The sequence below is a fragment of the Bacillus rossius genome, assembly GCF_032445375.1.
Source record: "Bacillus rossius redtenbacheri isolate Brsri chromosome 4 unlocalized genomic scaffold, Brsri_v3 Brsri_v3_scf4_1, whole genome shotgun sequence".
NCBI classification, from domain to species: domain Eukaryota; kingdom Metazoa; phylum Arthropoda; class Insecta; order Phasmatodea; family Bacillidae; genus Bacillus; species Bacillus rossius.
Genome location: NW_026962010.1, coordinates 8,373,934 through 8,392,641, shown reverse-complemented (window position 1 = coordinate 8,392,641; position 18,708 = coordinate 8,373,934). Strand labels below are relative to the sequence as shown.

The 18,708-nt window shown below is 36.6% G+C and overlaps 1 protein-coding gene across 5 annotated transcripts in view; it reads right to left on the bottom strand.

Annotated features, from left to right (window-relative positions):
* Positions 1-18,708, bottom strand: part of LOC134541651 (protein phosphatase methylesterase 1) — a 148,538-nt gene that overhangs the window by 50,494 nt on the left and 79,336 nt on the right. For all 5 annotated transcript variants that reach the window (XR_010076671.1, XR_010076673.1, XR_010076672.1 and 2 more), the window contains exons 5-6: positions 13,940-14,005; positions 4,290-4,422 (exon numbers count right to left, since the gene is read on the bottom strand). Coding sequence is in view for 2 of the 5 variants with exons in the window: in XM_063385235.1 (XP_063241305.1) it covers positions 4,290-4,422; positions 13,940-14,005 (199 nt within the window). In the remaining 3 variants the exon portion in view is untranslated. The remainder of the gene's footprint in view (positions 1-4,289; positions 4,423-13,939; positions 14,006-18,708) is intronic.

Here is an 18,708-nt window from a genome sequence, read left to right as displayed (position 1 = left end):
TTTGTAACCCATCTTCATCACTTCTATGCTCTTCTTTACCTGGCTGTTCTTCTCTTCTTTGCTATTCTCCTCTTGGCTTATCTTCACTTCATCAATTTTGATCATCATGGCATCCTCCCATTTCTCTTGTGAGTTTTTCGTTTCATTCTTCATTTCATTCTTCCCGTCTACTTGGTTGCAATTACTCTCCATGGCGATTAATGTGGTCCATTATTTCAATATAAATTTCAATCTGAATGGCCTCCTGATTATCCTCTTTTATCGCATAATCGTCGCACTAGCGTAATCGTCGCACCTATATTTTTGGCCGTCAAAATTGGGATAAAAAAACTTCTCGCTTAAACGTCGAATGATGTTTTTGGTCCCGCTATTAGATGCCGAGCGCATTGTGTAGGTATCTTTACCGTATAAAACAATGTATTTTAAAGTAGAAATCTAATATTTATGCGGAAATTACAACTTATTTAGGTATTTATTTATTTATTTATTTATTTATTTAATATTGTAACATGCCCACCAACAGCCGAGGGCTTTAGCGGTGGGCACAACACATATATACAAGGACAACATATAAACAATACAAACAAAATACAAACAAACAAGTAAAGTTAAAATAAGTAAAACTATTAAAAACAAACATCAAAATATAAAATGCATAAAAAGAAATAAAAAACATAGACATTACATTATAATGAAATTACTAATTGCAGGCTTATGTAAAAATTAATTTAAAAAAAAAAATATTATTACCTAGCTACACTTTCACAGATTAAGATGATCAATTTTATTGAAATTAGAAATGAGTCAAAAAATTATATCATTCTTTTTATGGTATGTACATAAGGTAGAAGTTAAACGGCTGTTAAATTGGGGAATTCTAATGCCAGTATTATCAAGAATGGACTTACAATTTAATTTTGAACAGTAACAGTTTTTAATAAATACGTAATCCAGATAGATACGGCGTTCAGAAAGAGAATCCATAGTAATCTGAGAGAAGTTTTTAAGTTTAATTATTTTATCAAATTTATTCTGAATGGATTCTAATTTATTGCTATCGGAAGGATTAATTGAATTCCAAATAACTGAACAATATTCTAACTTAGATCTAACAAGTGATAAATAAAGACAAAGAAGAGAGTCACTGTTTGTAGCATAGAACGTAATATATTTGATTAATGCTAATGTTCTATTTGAACTAGTAACTAAGAAATTTACATGCAAGTGAAAATATAATTTTGAGTCAAGTAGTATACCTAAATCTTTTATAGAAGAAGTGATTGGGATTATTTTATTGTTAAGAACATAATCATATTTTACAGGATGATATTTCCTAGTGAAGGAGATAATTTTTGTTTTACTTGTGTTAAGAGTTACTAAATTTAATAAGCACCATTTATTAATTTCATGTATATCAATTTCAAGTAACAAGCAGTCATTGATAGAGTTAATACTTCTGGAAATTTTAAAATCATCGGCAAACAATACACCACTCGAATGTTTAGGTACAAATGTAATATCATCAATGAAAATATTGAAAAGTAATGGAGAGAGAGTGCCACCCTGCGGGACCCCAGATGGAACATTAAAATATGAAGAATAACTGTTGTTGATGGAAACAAAAAAACATCTATTATGAAGGTAGTCGGAAAACCAGGTTACAAAATTGCCACATAAACCAAATTTAGCAAGTTTACTGAGTAAAATATCATGATTAACAGTGTCGAATGCCTTCGCAAGGTCAAAGTAGCAGGCATCTACCTGACCCCTATTCGTTACCTCATAATAAATAGGATTCAGAAAGGACACAAGGTTGGTTGCTGTGGTCATACCAGTTCTAAAACTATGTTGTGAAGGAGATAGTCGGTTTTTAATTGGGAAATTTAAGAATTTAAAGATAATTTTTTCAAATATTTTAGAAAAACCATTAAGGATGGAAATAGGACGGTAGTTAGATACCTTTAATTTAGAACCGCTTTTGAGAATGGGAATTACCCTTGCTATTTTCCATTTGGTGGGGAACGTTTGACTTTTCAAACTTACGTTAAATAAATGTTTAAGAAGTGGTATTAATACGTATGAACAACCTTTAATTAACGGAAATACGAAGTTGTCTGATGTGTAAATATACTTTTAAAGACGTTACTAAACGTTATTATCTTTATCTGATCGTCTGTGTTTGCCAATCATGTGCATTATAGGCACCCTTTTTTATTTTTAAAATAATTGAGTTTTTTAAATTTTTTTTACTTAAATTCTTCGCTCCCTGCCATTTTATTCAGCCCAGTGTATGGCTGGGCCAATTCTTTTTCAGCGTGTTTTTATCTCCCCCCCCCCCCCCCCCCACACACACACACCCCAACACCAACCGCTTCACAGCTTCGCCAATGCTATGTTGCGACTTGCAGTGCTGCTTGAAGCACCCCGGTCCCATAACCCTCGCTTGCTGTCATGTACTAAGTCTCGTTACACGAAGCCGTTTCGTGACCAGACTTGCGGGGACAAGCAGACATTCAGCCCCTGGTGACTTCCCCGAAGTCTCGCAATCAGCAAGCTGGGACAACCAGCCTGGTCGGTGCGACGATTTACGCGATAAAAGAGGGTATTCTTTTTTGTTTTTGACATTTTTATGATTAAATCTGATGTTAAAATTACATAACTTTCCTAAAAGTGTAAATATATTGTTATGAACATAGACAGGTTCGGAGCTGGCTACCAGCCCTGCACGCGCCCTGTCACCTGCAATCCACTGACGTAAGGCATGCCACGCGTGCCTGGCCGGATCACACCCTCCCCTCCACGCGTATCATCCTTCCTCAGCGCTGTTATCTGTTACTGAGCAGAGCAGTACCTTTCTGTACTTTTCGGACAGCGACACATCATAACCGCTCTCGTCGGTTCTGGAAAGACAACCCACTAGTATGAAATGGTGACGCCAGCCTACATGGAAGTTCCGAGCGAGTTCCGAGTGAAAATTTGAGACTTCGGGAGTTCCGCGAGTGAAGGGAAGTGCAACATCGGCGAAGAGTGTGATAGACCACCTTCGAGAGTGGCGCGGCACGGAGCGATGGGACCGTGAGAGTGCAACTGAGTGGTGCTTAACCTGTGTGTGAGGACAGGTGCGAGGTAAGGGGCGAACCACTGTTGAGCCTGGCTCCAGTGAAGAGTGCGAACTGTGGAACTTGACAGACATTGAGTGTCTTGCGAATAAACATTTTTAAGTGGAAGTGATTGGTGATCAGATATTTTTAAGTACAATTATTTATTATTAATGTAAATACTAGTAATTACTAAAACTGTAATAATTAAACTTAATTGGAAAACTTAATTGGGCTATCCCTTACGAACCCAGTTATCCCCATACAGGTCGTAACAATATAAACGACACCGAAAAGCTGTGATCAGTATATAACTTTTTTTTTATTATGAATTTTTGATAAGCTAGTCTAGTATATATCACATGACTACACATTTGAAGAACCAACCTAAACATTGTTACTGCTTTTATTTGTAAAAAGAATTACACTATGGTAAAATGGTCCCTACCTAAGAAACCTCTACATAAAAGGATGTTACGATAGTGAAAACCAATTTTGTTAGTACTGACTTTAAGGATCGCCTAAGCTTAAGAGGCCACTCCAGTGTTTCAGGGGCACTACAACCCGCGTTAACCTCATAAGATTCAATTCTATTTTCATTTTGCTTATAACTTATTAACTAATATAGATTTCGAAATGATGTTTGCTTGATATGTAAGACAACGATGCTCTTATCAAAGCCCCTTTCTTCAAAAACGTGCATACATTATGGTTTTATACTAATCTTTACTGATATGCATAAGTGTATTGTCTAGGTTTGAACCATAATTTATGCACGTTTTTGAAGAAAGATGCTTTGATAAGAGCATCGTTGTCTTACATATCAAGCAAGCATCATTTCGAAATCTATATTAGTTAATAAGTTATAGGCAAAATGAAAATAGCATTGAATCTTAAGAGGTTAACGCGGGTTGCGTAGTGCCCCTGAAATACTGGAGTGGCCTCTTAAGCGTTCCCTTGGTAACGGTATGTTTAGAAGTTGGTGAAAATGGCAGTGAGTGTTCGGTATTGAGCTGTATAGTATTTGGAAATATCTCATCAATATCATGAAACAAGAATCAATAAGTACAGCTTTTGTCTCACGCTCAAACTCTCTCATGCTCATATTCTCAACAAGAAGGTGTCTCATAACAACCTCTTTGTCTTGAGAAGTCTGGAGTAAACATGCATGGTTTGTGAGGAAATGTCCACCTGGGAGAGAGGGGGCGGAGCCTTGAAGCTGCTGTCCTCCTCCACGATGGCGTCTTCCAAGGTCGCGCACGGCTGATCCTGGCTCGGCTCGTAGCCATCCACGTCGCCCGTTGCCGGCTTGCCCGTCTCAACGCTGCAAACACATTAACTTCCACTTCACATCTGCAACTATTTCAAGTGCACAAATATTCTCCAACTAGCTGCCCGACCCGGCTTCGCACGGCTATACTAATGGAAAAAAATTATGCCACATCTCCCATTTACAGTAATGGTAAATAAAAAAAAATTCAGTGAAAATTTATTACAATGCTGTATAATGTACCAGAGAGAAAATGAATAGCACAGATGGTTTCCCAACTCATGCACGCAACGTACAACTGATGTACCCGTACTTCGCTATGGCAGTCTACAGGCAGATCACTCTTGCGCCGCTCATTATACATGCCCCTCCTTGTGGGTACGCCACTTCCGCGCGATGCCCGTTGCCATGGAGATGCAGTTGGCATGAACAATGCAAAATCCTGTTCTCATGCAGACAAAGTACCCACTGTTGCCTGGTTTTAACCACCCATGGGATCTAATTTTCGGAAAATGTCATCCTGCGAAACATAAGGAACATTACTGTGAAGTTTAAAGTCTGTAAAATACATATATATATACTTGAAAAAAAAGGGCAATTTTTGATATTTAAAGTACCCGCAAAATTTCAACGGTGATGAGGACTGCACTAACAATGAAATAGTCATTGCCATAGAGACGAATGAAGCATCAACAAAGCAACAGCCGTTGCCATGGTGATTTCCTACCAAAAACTGGAAATTTTGATATATTACGCCCCCGAAACTCCCCTTGGAATCGGATTTCCGCAGAATCCGTTCTTAAAGAGCGTCTACATCACAAAATGAGTAACTATGCTAAATTTCAAGTAAATTGGGTGTATAGTTTTAGAGATCTCATGATGAGTGAGTCAGTGAGTGGTATTTTGCTTAATAAACTTCTAGCGCCTGCGGCATTGTCAACACACACTTTGTACGTGTACTGCATGTTGATGTTGTATCTAACCCCCTCCAATGCATTTTATTCTAAATTGGACTTTCAGTAAGGATCCCTAATGTTATTGATAATATAATATAGCCTATAGCCTTCCTCGATAAATGTACTATCCAACACTGAAAGAATTTTTCAAATCAGACCAGTGGTTCCTGAGATTAGCACGTTCAAACAAACAAACAAACAAACAAACAAACAAACAAACAAACTCTTCAGCTTTGTAATATTAGTATAGATTTGAATTCAGTTTCAAGTAATCCACCCCAGCTAATATTGAAGCTCAAAAATTTTTAACAGTTTACTGTATTATCTAAGAAAACAACATAACACTAGTACAACCTAAATTATACAAACCTGGAATGATCTGAGATTATATAATTTTTAATTGTATAAGTTCATAAAAACAGTGATTCGTGAATGCTAAAATTAAGTACTTCAACTTGTGATGCTATTGTCTTCTTCAGTTTTATAATAGTAAAAACATAAAGAAAAAAAATTAAATATTATAGTGACATGATACCTGTATTTTTTGTGACCCCACTGTGACTATGATTTTCAATTCTATAACAATGAATTTTTGATCAGTTTGTGTTACCATTATTTTGTTACCTTGACCTGTAAAACAGCCGCAAAAGCTTAACTCCTTTGTAAACTTTATATCCATAATTGTATATAAATGAGAGATGAGCTTACTTAATATATGAGAATATTATTTTTATTTTTATATCATGTTTGAAGAATTTGAAATCATATTTAAAAACATTTTCATCAAATTTTAAGCATTTCTTATACATTAATTCAAAGTTTTTACATCAAATTTCAAACAAATTTCATGTTTACATATTTACTATCAAATTTTAATTTTAATTTTAAAATGAAAATAGTTAATAAAAAAATTAATGAAAAAAATATGTTTGAAAATATTTAAAAAAGCTTATTTATTGTTTTGTAACAAATTCAAAAATCTTGATTAAAACTACTTTTCAATAAATAATATTCATGAAGAACTTTTTAATATAATTTTATATTTATCTATTTAAATTGTGCTATGTCTACCTACAGCGAAGGGCGAAAATGGTAGGCACCATACATATACACAAACAACTTACATAGATACAAATAACATCAATGACTAATACTAAAATAATCTAAAAAGAACGTCACAAAGATTGAAATAAAATAAATAATAGATAGATAAATACAAAAAAATTATAAAGTGATAAAGTTAAAACATTACAGTCGGGAACAACACAAACCACATCATGTTTTGAGGTCACACATTCAAATGTTTTATTTTATAGTTTTATACATACACTCGCACATGCGCGCACCCTAGTGGTCTCAAGCCAAACTTAGTCATACTATTTACTGTGTATCTTGACACAAAGTAGTACTTGATGTAGGAATCTGCATGATAAAGTATATTAAAAAATTAATAACAAGACACACAATGCACTGCAATATAGTACAATAACAACAGATAGTATACTAATAAATATATGTAGTTTAAAAAACTAAAGAAACATGCTTTTAAAGATTATCAAACTAAAAAGTTAAAAATAATTTTTAAATTTAATTTATGACAATAGTATATAAGCAATACTAGTATAAATGAGAAAAAAGCTTGAGGCGCTTTGTGCCATATTTTTTGTATATTAAGCGCCCCATGCTTTTTTCTCATTTATACTAGTATTGCTTATATACTATTGTCATAAATTAAATTTTAAAATTATTTTTAACTTTTTAGTTTGATAATCTTTAAAAGCATGTTTCTTTAGTTTTTTAAACTATATTTATTTTTAACTTTTTAGTTTGATATTCTTTAAAAGCATGTTTTTTTAGTTTTTTTAAACTATATTTATCTATAATTATCATAGGGAAATGAGTTACCGACACTACCTATTACCATCTGAGATAACTATTTGGAGTTGCAACGTCACAAAGAAATGGTAAAGTCTCTCCGAATCATTTACAGTTAGATGTATGGATATAATCTTAGAATTTACCGGAAAAAAAAAAAGAAAAAAAACATTTTTTTTTTCGGCGTGGCCGGGAGTAGAACCCACGATCACTGAATCCGAAAGCCAACGTCAGAGAAGTCGCGCGCCTTAGACCGCTCGGCTAACGAACGTAATGAAATTGGTGGGACATTTTACAGTGATGAGCCACTCACTCTTAGTCCAAAAAGAGTTACAGACGGACAGACAAACAAACATACAAATGAAGCTAATAAAAAGCATGTAATTAATATACTTAATAAAATTATTGAACAGATCCTAGCCATTAAGACATAATACCAACTTATAATTAGTATAGATGAAGATATGCTAGAAAAGAATGAACACTAAATTCTTTATCAATTATTGGAAAAATACTATTTATTTTGATATAATTGCTTACTAATCTGTATAAAATGTCATTGTTTTTACTAGTAGTAAATAATACGTAATGATTGCGACTATTGAATGTAGGAACTGTGAAGCCAATATGTTCAAATAAATAATTACAATCTAACATAAGTTTTAGACAATCACAAATTTTGCACCTAAAATGTTCCTTCTAGTGCTTAAGTGTAGCCTAGTATAGTATTTAAATCTAAATTATTTTTTATTAATGGTATTGTGGAGCCTGCTAGTGTCTAAAATGAAATTATCTAATTTATTTAATAATTTCCTCAATTCTAGCCGAACTCTCCCCGTATCAAGAATTGTGTTACGATACTTGAGTGTAAAAGTAAAGGTAAGGTTTTTCAAAGGTACATTAAATAATAATATCGTAACTTTAGACCTTGGAATAAAGTGTAATCAAAATCCAAATGTACTGTTTATATTCATGTGTAGTGCGTGTTATGACGGTGACAATACGTACACTTTGACATATATAAAACAACATGTAACACGAAGATTACCTTTAACTACCTTATTCTAAGCTACAGATGGAATTTGATATGACTATCAACTTCAAGCATCCAACAATTCTTTTCACACTTGAGTGAGTTGTTTTCACTATCAAATGTTAAATATTTAAGTGAGATTTAATGTTTTTCGTACAATTAAAGTCACACATTAAAATGAAAGGTTCAAGCAGTACTTGTCAGCAAAAGATAATAACACATTATTATACTATCAAATTCCATCTGTACTATCATGATCGGGATCGCGATTCCGGGATTTGATTCTAAATCTATAAAGATGAACTAGTTTAGAATGTTTTCCGTACAGAGGATATCCATTATAATACTAAAGAGTCTAGATCGGTCAAAACAATGTTCGTTGCACTTAAACTGAAATTAGTTGAGGGACTTCTATACGGCAAGTCTTCGGTTGATGGGGCAAGGGACCAAACCTTGATGCAGGATACCCACGAGACGTGTAGGCTCTCGGAGACTCCTTGGTTCAACACGTCAAGGACTGCGGTCCTCTAGCGTGCGACAGGAATACGCTCCGTAACACCTCCGTCCTTCCGGATATGGGCTGCGACAGGACTGGACTGCGCGACGTTCATCCTTCCTGGGCTCGAACAGTAACTTCTCATTTTGCCAGGATTCTTTTTTCTTCGTATTACAAATGGTATTCAATCTTCGTAGTAGTCATAGAATATCAAGTGAATTTGGCTATCTCTTGAATACGGATTTCCTACCATTTCTCTTCTTAGAAATAATTGTTTAAAATCTTGGTATTTGAGTATAATCTTCAGTAGATTAAATAGCGTTATTCTCTTACAAACTCAACTACTATTTGTAGTAATGGTTTTTCCAATCATCAAATAAATGTATTAAATTATATATTAATTTAAAAATGTGTTGTGTTTTAACTGCTGTCTTGTTCAAGTCTTCATTCGTTCTAAAAGAATATTTTTTCCTCACTAATAAACAATTTTCTTTCGTTTGTTTTAAAACAAAAGATATTAAAATTACTGACCATTTCTGACGTGTTCATCTTTAAATTAATCGTTAATTCAAAATACTACTGCTATACTACTTTGACAATATTTAAAAATAAAATAAACATAGAGTAATGTTTTGTTTTTGTTTAATATGTAATTTTAGTTGTGTAATATAAAGACGTTGCCGGGCAGACCTGAACGTGAGCCGAAGTCGGCATTTATTTAAATATAATCAATTAATAACTGTTTGTTTAATAATAGTAGAGCCGTGGGAGAGCGTGCTATAATTATAGAAGGGTTTTTGTAATTGTCTTATGTAAGATTGCAAGGCACTTAATCGGAAAGGCGTGACGGTAAACTGGCAAGGCAGGAAGGCGCCATGTTGCTCCGAGATAGCCCAGCGCTCGGCCAGTTCTACGCAACCAACGACCTAGGTAAGACGCAGCCTTCTGCACCCGGGGACTTCACTCTTTGAACTCTGATCCGTCATTCTGTTTTCATAATTAATCACCAATCACTTTCGCGCTATCCCCAGGTCTTGCCTCGGTCGAGGGACTGTTTATTTAAATCATTCTCAACTCTTAACGAGACTCTTTTAAACGATTCTTAAGTAATTGCTTGTGCGGCCACGTGCGTGGATCTTACTCCTCTAAACCGACTGAGTGCCTTGGGCCCTTGAACTGTATCATCGCGAAGCTGTGTATGGGAGCGCATGTACGCATTAAATACCTTAAGTATAAAACTATCTTACTTCTTTTATTTCACCGACCACGTGGCAACCTATCCACTGTGAGCAGGCGTGAGGGTGGAATCTTGCCTGACACGGGCGACGTCACACCCTGAGACGTATGATAGCCGGGTCCAGGTGCCCTTCCACATGGTGGCACCCATTACCCATCAACACCGTAGCGACCCTCTCGAAACCCGAACCCAGACGACACTCACTTCATACTGCACCCTTGCAGATTTGCTGATTATGGTCATGCCACACTACGTAGAGTTGTTTTTCCTAAAAAATTTTAGTTTTGAATTTCTAAATGATTCCCGATGCCATTTGTTTTCCCCACCGGCATTTAAACATGGACAGTCTAGTTTTCCGTAACATTAATTTTGTTTAATATTAACATATAAGCCCTACCTAAGCATCCAGTCCATAAACATTGCAGAAATAGCAGATATTCTCCCTGAAAACACTTGTAAGTTTTGATATCCTTACCACAACAAATTATTTAAATTTTATCGCAATTCATACAATTATTCCGCTATTTTTGAATAACTCTTTGTTACTTTATCTCTATTAGGCCGCAGAAGCCGTTAATCTCCAGAATTATTGTAAATAAATTCCACCAAGGATTATTTATTTATCTATTGATGATAAACATCCATCAAAATAAATGGCCATGTAGTAAAATTAATGCAGTTTGCGATGGAAATAAGAATTTGCAAATGATTACTATTGATTCTCCTGAAGCTATTGAGAAAAGGCAATCGAACTTGTATGTAAACATGCGTAAACACATTTTTTTTCTTGTAAAAAAAAGTGTTTACAGAAAAAAGCCTGGAAATTTACAAAAAGAAGGAAAATCAATCATATTTCGTGATATAAAACATTTCCGATTTTTTCGAGGTGCCTAAACATTAATGAAAGCAGTATTTTCCATTTTAATTTTGTTAGTATGAGACGAAATTCCAGAAATACGGTGTGATTTCTCTGACTTTCCCGGGATTCCTGACTTTTTTAAATTCCCTGACTTTTCCTGGTTTTATAGTCACGTAGCAACCATGGACAGGCTTGATTAATCATGAACATCTGAGCTGCTGATATTCACAAGTATTGAGATTAAAATCTGAGTATTGACCTTTTAAATATTAATTTATATTATCTTTTAATTGTTTTCTGGAGATGGTATACTGTTACTAAGTTTATAAAAGTTATAAAAAAAAGCTAAATTTTGAGTTTCCTATGAACTATATATTTAAAAACTGTATAGTTTTTTGATAGGACTATAGTCATTTATTTGGCATTGTTAATAAACATGTTAAAAAACCAACTATAATGTTTTTATCTAATAACCTATATATTTAAGAGTATTTTAAAACAAATTTAAGTATTCTAAAATGTATGAGACTCCAAATATTGTTGTTTTTGTAAAACAAACAAAAAAAACACCAGTTTCTTAAATTTATAAAGAATTATATTTCAAGATTTTGGATTTTGGGGGGAGGGGCGGCTGGGGGGGGATCGAACTAGGTTATAGCATATTTTGCTGCTTTTAGGTATAACACACAAACTTCCCGCAAAATTTCATGATGATATCGTGAATAGTTTTCATGAAAAATAAATTTTTTAAGTACCGAGTGACTTTAAAGGCGTGATTTTAGAGGCTTTGGAGGGAAGAAAATTACAAAACTAAAAAATTAATTTTATAAAATTCATAAGAGATAGGGCAAAAGAATTTTGCATGTATTATCAAGATATTGTTATAATCAACTGTGTAAGGAGTTTACCTTGAAGGGAAAAAAATACAAAGTGCCATTAATGGAATAAGTGTATTTTGGATTCTTATTGTACACCAACTGACATTATCTAGGCCAGGTAGGCGCTCACAACGAAGGCGTTGTGGGCTGGAGCATTGTCGTGGTGGAGCTTCTAACAATCCCCCATCTCCGGTCGTTTCCGTTTGATGGTTCCGTGCAGGCGCGCAAGAACTTCTTTGTAGAAAATGGGTGACGGTTTGTCCCAGAGGTACAAATTCTTTGCTGACCATCTCACATTTGTCATAAAAGACAATGAACGTTGTCTTTACCTTGGACTTCAACATTCTCGCTTTCTTAGGGCGCGGGGATTTCGAGATGTGTCACTCCGAACTTGGGCACTTGGTTTCGAGGTCATACTGGAACACCCATGATTCATCGCCTGATATTATGTTGTCTAGAAAGTCCGGTTCACTTCATAACTGATCCAACAGCTCACGAGAAACGTCAACTAGTCGTTATTATTCATGACTCAACACTAATGGCACCAATTTCGCACAAACCTTGCGCATGTTATTTTTCATAAATAATTTTTTGAACTGTTATTTTGAATATGTTAGGGTCTTCAGCGATTAATCCTACACTCAAACGATAAACGAAGTCCAGGAGACTTTTTACCTTGGCCACATTTTCGTCCAAACCACTCGTTGAAGGGCATCCAAATCGCTTCATGTCATCAACTGTCTCCCGTCCATTCTTGAACTCACCGAACCACCGGAAAACCTGGGCCCTTGACAGTGTGTCGTCTTTGTAAGCCTTCTAAACCAAGGCAAGCGTCTTGGAAGCGGTTTTGCCCAGGCAAAAGCAAAATTTAATTGCATGCGCTGCTCCAGCAAACGCTCCATTTTCGACTTTTCTGCCATGACAAAAACTCAAATACATATTGTGCGCCACGCGTGATCCTCACTGCCACCAGGTCTGTTGCTTAGTCTAGAACTCTAGACCCCCCACCACACATCCCCCTGCCGAGGACTGGAGCTCCGTGGAGCGGCAAGTCTCATTACTTCACGGACAAACCCCGTAACTGTCTCCAGAACAATATAAGTGAAGTCTTTATGCTCTATGTCTCAGCTTATTTCCGTGTAAAAAACGGAAATGATGCTGTCTGTCTTTCTCCTCCTCATCCTTTATGGCCCTTCCTCCGGCTTCTCCCCATTGCCTTAGCACTATATAACAAAAAAATACAAAGGAAAAGAATGCTATTTTTTATACCCGTGTTTCACTTCTCGTCTTCTCCAAGAGAGAAAAGACAGCAGGCTATTTCTTTGTCAGTTTATTCAACAAAAAACAAGCACACCCTTTCCAGCAGTTTTGTCATGAATGAAATATTGCAGAAGAAAGCGTAGGAAATCTCATGCAAAAACAATGTTTGGACACAGTTGCCTCACCAAAACCCTGTTGAGATAGAGGTGATAATTGTGTATGGCGCCAGTCCACAACGACAAGAGAGGGAGTAGAACCACATGCACTCCAACACAGATGCACACACTACCCCACCCCCCTTCTCACTATGACTGGTTTATATTTAGAGCACCTCAGGCCGGCAGCAGACTGCCTCGCCACACACCGGCGCCGGCTGGGTAGCCGCACGACTTAAGTTTAAGTAAAGTTAATTAAGGAGAGTTAAGCTATTTTAAAGTCTCATATTATACTCTCATATGTATTTGTTCTGCAAATATAATTATATATTTTTATTTCAAATTTCTATTTTATTTACTGTACTTAGGTTAAGAACAACAACTGCCAAAAACCCTAAAAGTCACTGTTGTCCCCTCAAAATTTTATTTTATAAGCTTAATCCCTTGTTGGAAGTTTTTTTAAGAAACCTCTGGTTGATCTTGAACTAGTTCAACTCATGGGTCACGAAACCAGAGTGTCTAAAGGTCTTTAAATAGTTCTTCTGAAAAGTTTTGGTACACACATTCAAAGTATTTAATAAATCAAAATATAAAAGAAAAATCTAAAAGATTTATTCATAGACATCAACTTTTTTAATCCTTTAAAATATCCTGTAAAAATATTAACAATAACAGGAGTATAATTTTAGTTTTACAATGTTTAAAAAAGAATGCCTAAAGTCGATAATATAAAATTGTCAAAACCATGTCTGGAGTAACAATTATAAATTTGATAGAAAATAAAAATAAAATAATAATGTCATAATACTACTATGTACTTACTTTTTCAATTGTCCTGGTACCGAAACCTTTGCAGATTCCAAGTTTCGGACTTGGTTGCTCTTTAAGCTACAAAAAAAAAGAGAGAGAAATATGCATTGTATAAAAAATACAAATAAAGAAAATGGAAAAAAAAATCTTTTAAAATTATCACACAAAACTCTGAAACAATACTTAGGACTGATAAAAGTAGGTAAAATGAATAATTAAAATCAACATGAGTTTCCCGCCTGAGGCAGGGTCTACATGGATGGAATGGGGCTGACGCTCGATGCAGTCGGCCTCAGACCGACCTCAGAGGGACAGACCCGTCAGAAACGGGAGTGCCTCGAGAAAAACACACATGCCATGGCAACGTCCACCCAGTTTCCTACTCGCCGGGAATCGAACCCGGCTAGCCTTGGTGGCTACTCGACCACCACAGCTCTTGTAGGAAAACAAAAATAAAATAATTTTTTTGTGCTATATTTTAGATTCAAATAAAATTTTAAAAAATGTATAAAAAACACACAGAAAGCCTCTAGATCTTATTCTACTAGAAATTTGTCATTTGTTCCCTCACTGCCACACAAATACCTGTGGCAACCGAGACTCCAGCAAGCCATTCATGTGCTAGATTCGAGCAAATCTCAGTTACAGTGGTAATGTTTTGCAGCTACACTTATCTCTCTGCACATCAACGTCAGCATACAGACCGAGTAAAACACTGCCAAAGCAACAGTGAGTATAGCATATGGCAGAGAGGAAGAGTGTGGGAGAACTATCACCACCACAAAATGACATGTTCTGTCACCTGCATTGCTAGCGAGGCTTGGAGAAGTACTGTATTATGTGTAGTATGCTTTCAGGTCAGATAAAATGTTCTAGATGCTAGAGAGGTACGTGGTGGGAGAGTTATCACTGTGTTGGTACTGTAGTTGGCACAGCACCCATGACAGAGTGTGGTGATGTATGATGGTGTCATATTGATGTATGTTGCGTTATCATTTAATATAAGATTAAAAAAATAAAATGGTTTACATGGTGCAGTCAACAGGATTTTGTGTATTAACTGGAATGGTTACACTAAATAACTAGTGACCAGGCCAGTAAAAGCAGTGAAAGTATGTACTTGCTAAAAGTTGTAAACAATTGCCAATGGTGGTGGGGTTACGTTGCCACCTGACTTGGACTTGCACAGTAAAAATGCATACGAGGACTGGAAATTTTGGGAGGTCTGAATAGGATTACCTTGTCAGTACGGGACAAGACAATGACCAGGATAAGGTTAAGGTTTCACTTTTAAGAAATATTTTGGGAAGTGAATCTCTCGCATTTTGTCGACTATCGACATATTGGAAGATGATAGGAACAGTTACGTAAAGGTGAAACCCAGGGTTAATGAGGTCTTTGAACAATACATATTCACTCAGAGGTGCCAATAGGAAGGAGAAAATAATTTTTTCACTGCCTTACGGCAGCTCTTTAGAAACTGCAATAGGGAGAATGCAGAAAAGATACTGTGGGATTATATTTTCACGGTGTACAAGACAAGGCTGTCCCAGAAACTTTGTTACGAGTAGATAAGCTCACATTAAAACACTGCAGGGCGTATGAGCAGAGCGAGCAACAAGCACATCTCATACACAGGAGTGGTAATAGTTATCGTTAGTGAAGTTAGGAATAGCTCAAGTGGACAGCGTCAGAGTCTGATGAAAGACTTGGAAGGGGAGGATTTCAGTGCAGGCGATGTCAGTCAGTTCATGGACCCAAAACATGCCTGGCTATGGAAATAAATGTACGAAATATGGATTTCTTAATCATTTTGCAAGGTAGTGTAGAGTTCGGAAAGTATAAGTGGTGGAGCTCATAAGAAAGCTTTTATTGTGACAGTGTCAGTGTAACTCTATGTCCTGTTAATGTTAGGGGTTCTCATTAAAAGCGACAAGGGCAGCGGTGCTACTGGTGCTAACTGCCCCAATGAGTGACAAGAAAAAATAATCATTAAAGGCGTAAATATGTTGGTGAAATTGGACACCAGCACACAGGAGGTTAGTGGGTTACCACTTTGAGTCTTTGAAAAAGTTGACAAGCAGTTTACGGTTGAGCCTACAAACGTGAAATTGAAGACATTGGATGGTTTCATCACCCCTGTGGGAAAATAACCTTGCAATACCAAGCTACGAGGACTGAAGATTATATAGACATTATGGTAGTCGGGCCATTGCTCGAGTTACTAGGATGCATACAACTCTACTGGTGTAACGGGTGCACTCTGTTGAAGACGGGTGCACTCTGTTGACGACGGGGCAGCAAAAGACAATTTTGTGTGGCAAAATGAAGATATGTTTTGTGGTCTGGGTTGCTTTCTCAAGAAGGTAAGATGATTACTAAAGTAGGAGCAGACATGATATGTTGTCCTCCTACACCAGTACTTCAAGTCTTGGAGAGGGGCACTCAAAGCTGAACTAGATAAGACTACAGACAAAGTGGATGGGAGTGATGCCAGAGCGTAGGTAAGCAACCTCGTTGTCACTGAAAAACCCAATAGTAAGCTTAGAGTAAGCCTTGATCTGACGGACCTAAATAAACAAATGAAACAAACATTATCACATGGTTCCCAAACTCCGTGGCAGGAAAGAAATACTTATCTATATTTGATCTACGAGAAGGATTTCATCAAATCGAGTTAGACTTAACTGTTGCTCTCCCAGCTCATTTGGGATCTATCAGTATCTGTGGCTACCATATGGAACAGCCGAACTTTTACAACATTTAGATGAGAGTAATTCTGCAGACATACCTAACAGTAAAATACTTTGATGATTTACTCTGTATGGGGAATACTGAGGTAGAACATGACGAAAGTGCTAGGACTGAAATATAAAATAATAAAATTTAACATGGATAAACTTCAGTAAAAAGCCATGCTTTCTCTACAGCAGGCATGGAAGTAGATCCAGAGAGAGCAAGGACACTGATGATAAAAAAAAAACCTCGTAATAGGAAAGAATTGCAACATATACTGGGGGTTTTTCAATTTCATCCATAGTTTATTACTGCAAATGGCAACACTTACAACCCCTATATGAACTACTTAAATGGGGAGCGTTTAGCAGTGGCTACCTTAACATCAGAAAGTATAGATGAGCTGAAACAAAAAGTTCATATGCACCTGTACTGGCATTATTTGAGCCAGAGAAAGAAATCATCTTACAGTGTGATGCGTCACAGTAATGGGTTTGGGTGCTGTTTGTTGCACAAGTCTAGTTCCGGTTACCTTCAGGTAGTCTTGACTGCTTCAAAAAGCTTATCAGACAGCGAAAATAACTACTCCCAGTCAGAAAAAAAAAATTCTAGCCCTCTACTTTGCAGCACAAAGTTTCATGACTTTATCTATGGTCGGACATTAAATGTCAAATATGAAAAAAAACCTAAGGACGATAGGTTCCCCATGACCAGCGGTTCCCAAAAGATGTTCTGTGGCAGGGTCACAGGGGTTCAGAAAGGCAGGACGAATGTCATACAAAGCAGGCAATTACTGTCAAATAACTTTCTTTGAAGGAGTTGGGGTTCCGCCAAAAGAAAAGTCAATCATAGGGTTCCCTGGCCAAAAAAAATTGGGAACTACTGCCCTAGAATACAACGCTTTAGGCCCAAACTCCTTAAGTAACAACTGAAGGTGTACTAGGTACTGGAGACAATGTCGAGAATGCCACTCCCGAGGAGCAAACATGAAGTGTTAGAAGTGGTACATTCGTTTAGTGCACATTTACCAATGAAATTGATCTTTCAAAGAGAAACTAGCGGAATACCATCCTTTGTGCAGTGTCCAAACGCACCGGCAGAGCTGGGCACATGCCAGTAAGCTGCCAGGTTCAAGATAACCTACACATAGAAAATGAAATAATAATCCTTGAAAACAAAATTGTGGTATCTTCTGCATTGCGGCAATATGTCCTGCACCTGATGCATGAAGGGCATTCAGCAGTTAAAAAACTAAGGCTAGAGCATGCCTATTATTCTATTGGATCTGAATGGCGAATGATATAGAAGAATGTATCAAGGTCAGGACATGTGAAAAATTTAAAAGGGAGAAGCGCAGGGAACTTTTCATATATCTTTGAAATTATAGGAAAGTCCTTCCTGATACTCATTGATTACTATTCCCACTGGCTTGATATTCGCCCATTGGCTGTGAAATCTTCTGTGGGTGTCATTCAAGCAATGCAGAAAGTCGTTAATGTTCATGGGTTTCCCAAACAAAGTCCTCATCACAGTTAATGTACCCTTCACATCGTATGAGTGCCAGCAGTATCACGTGTGGACTACATGTAGTCCACACTACCATTAAAGCAATGGGATGGCAGAAAAAGCTATGGGAATTGGTAAAAAGATCCTACGCAAGAGCAAATCAGAGGGTACTGGCCACGCGCGAGGTTGCAGGCATCACCGCCAGTTACCAAAATAGAAAGTGACAGTGTCTGGGAACCAGCTGTAATTGTCTCACAATGCCGTGAACCATGGTCATACCTCATCAGGAAAGACGAGGGTGGCAGAGTAGTCCGAAGAAACACGTGTAATTTGGGTCCTTCACTGTGCAAAGGAACTGGCCAGATAAAATGGGTGCCGAACCAAGAAATTGATAAGGGAGGTCAGGCAAGTCCTACAGTGGAGTACTGATACAGATACAGAAGATTTTTTGAATTTAGTGGTAAGGACAGTAATGGGGTACTAAGTGATAATCCAGGAAGAGACAACTATGTGACATTATGTGACCAGAAGTGATAAGA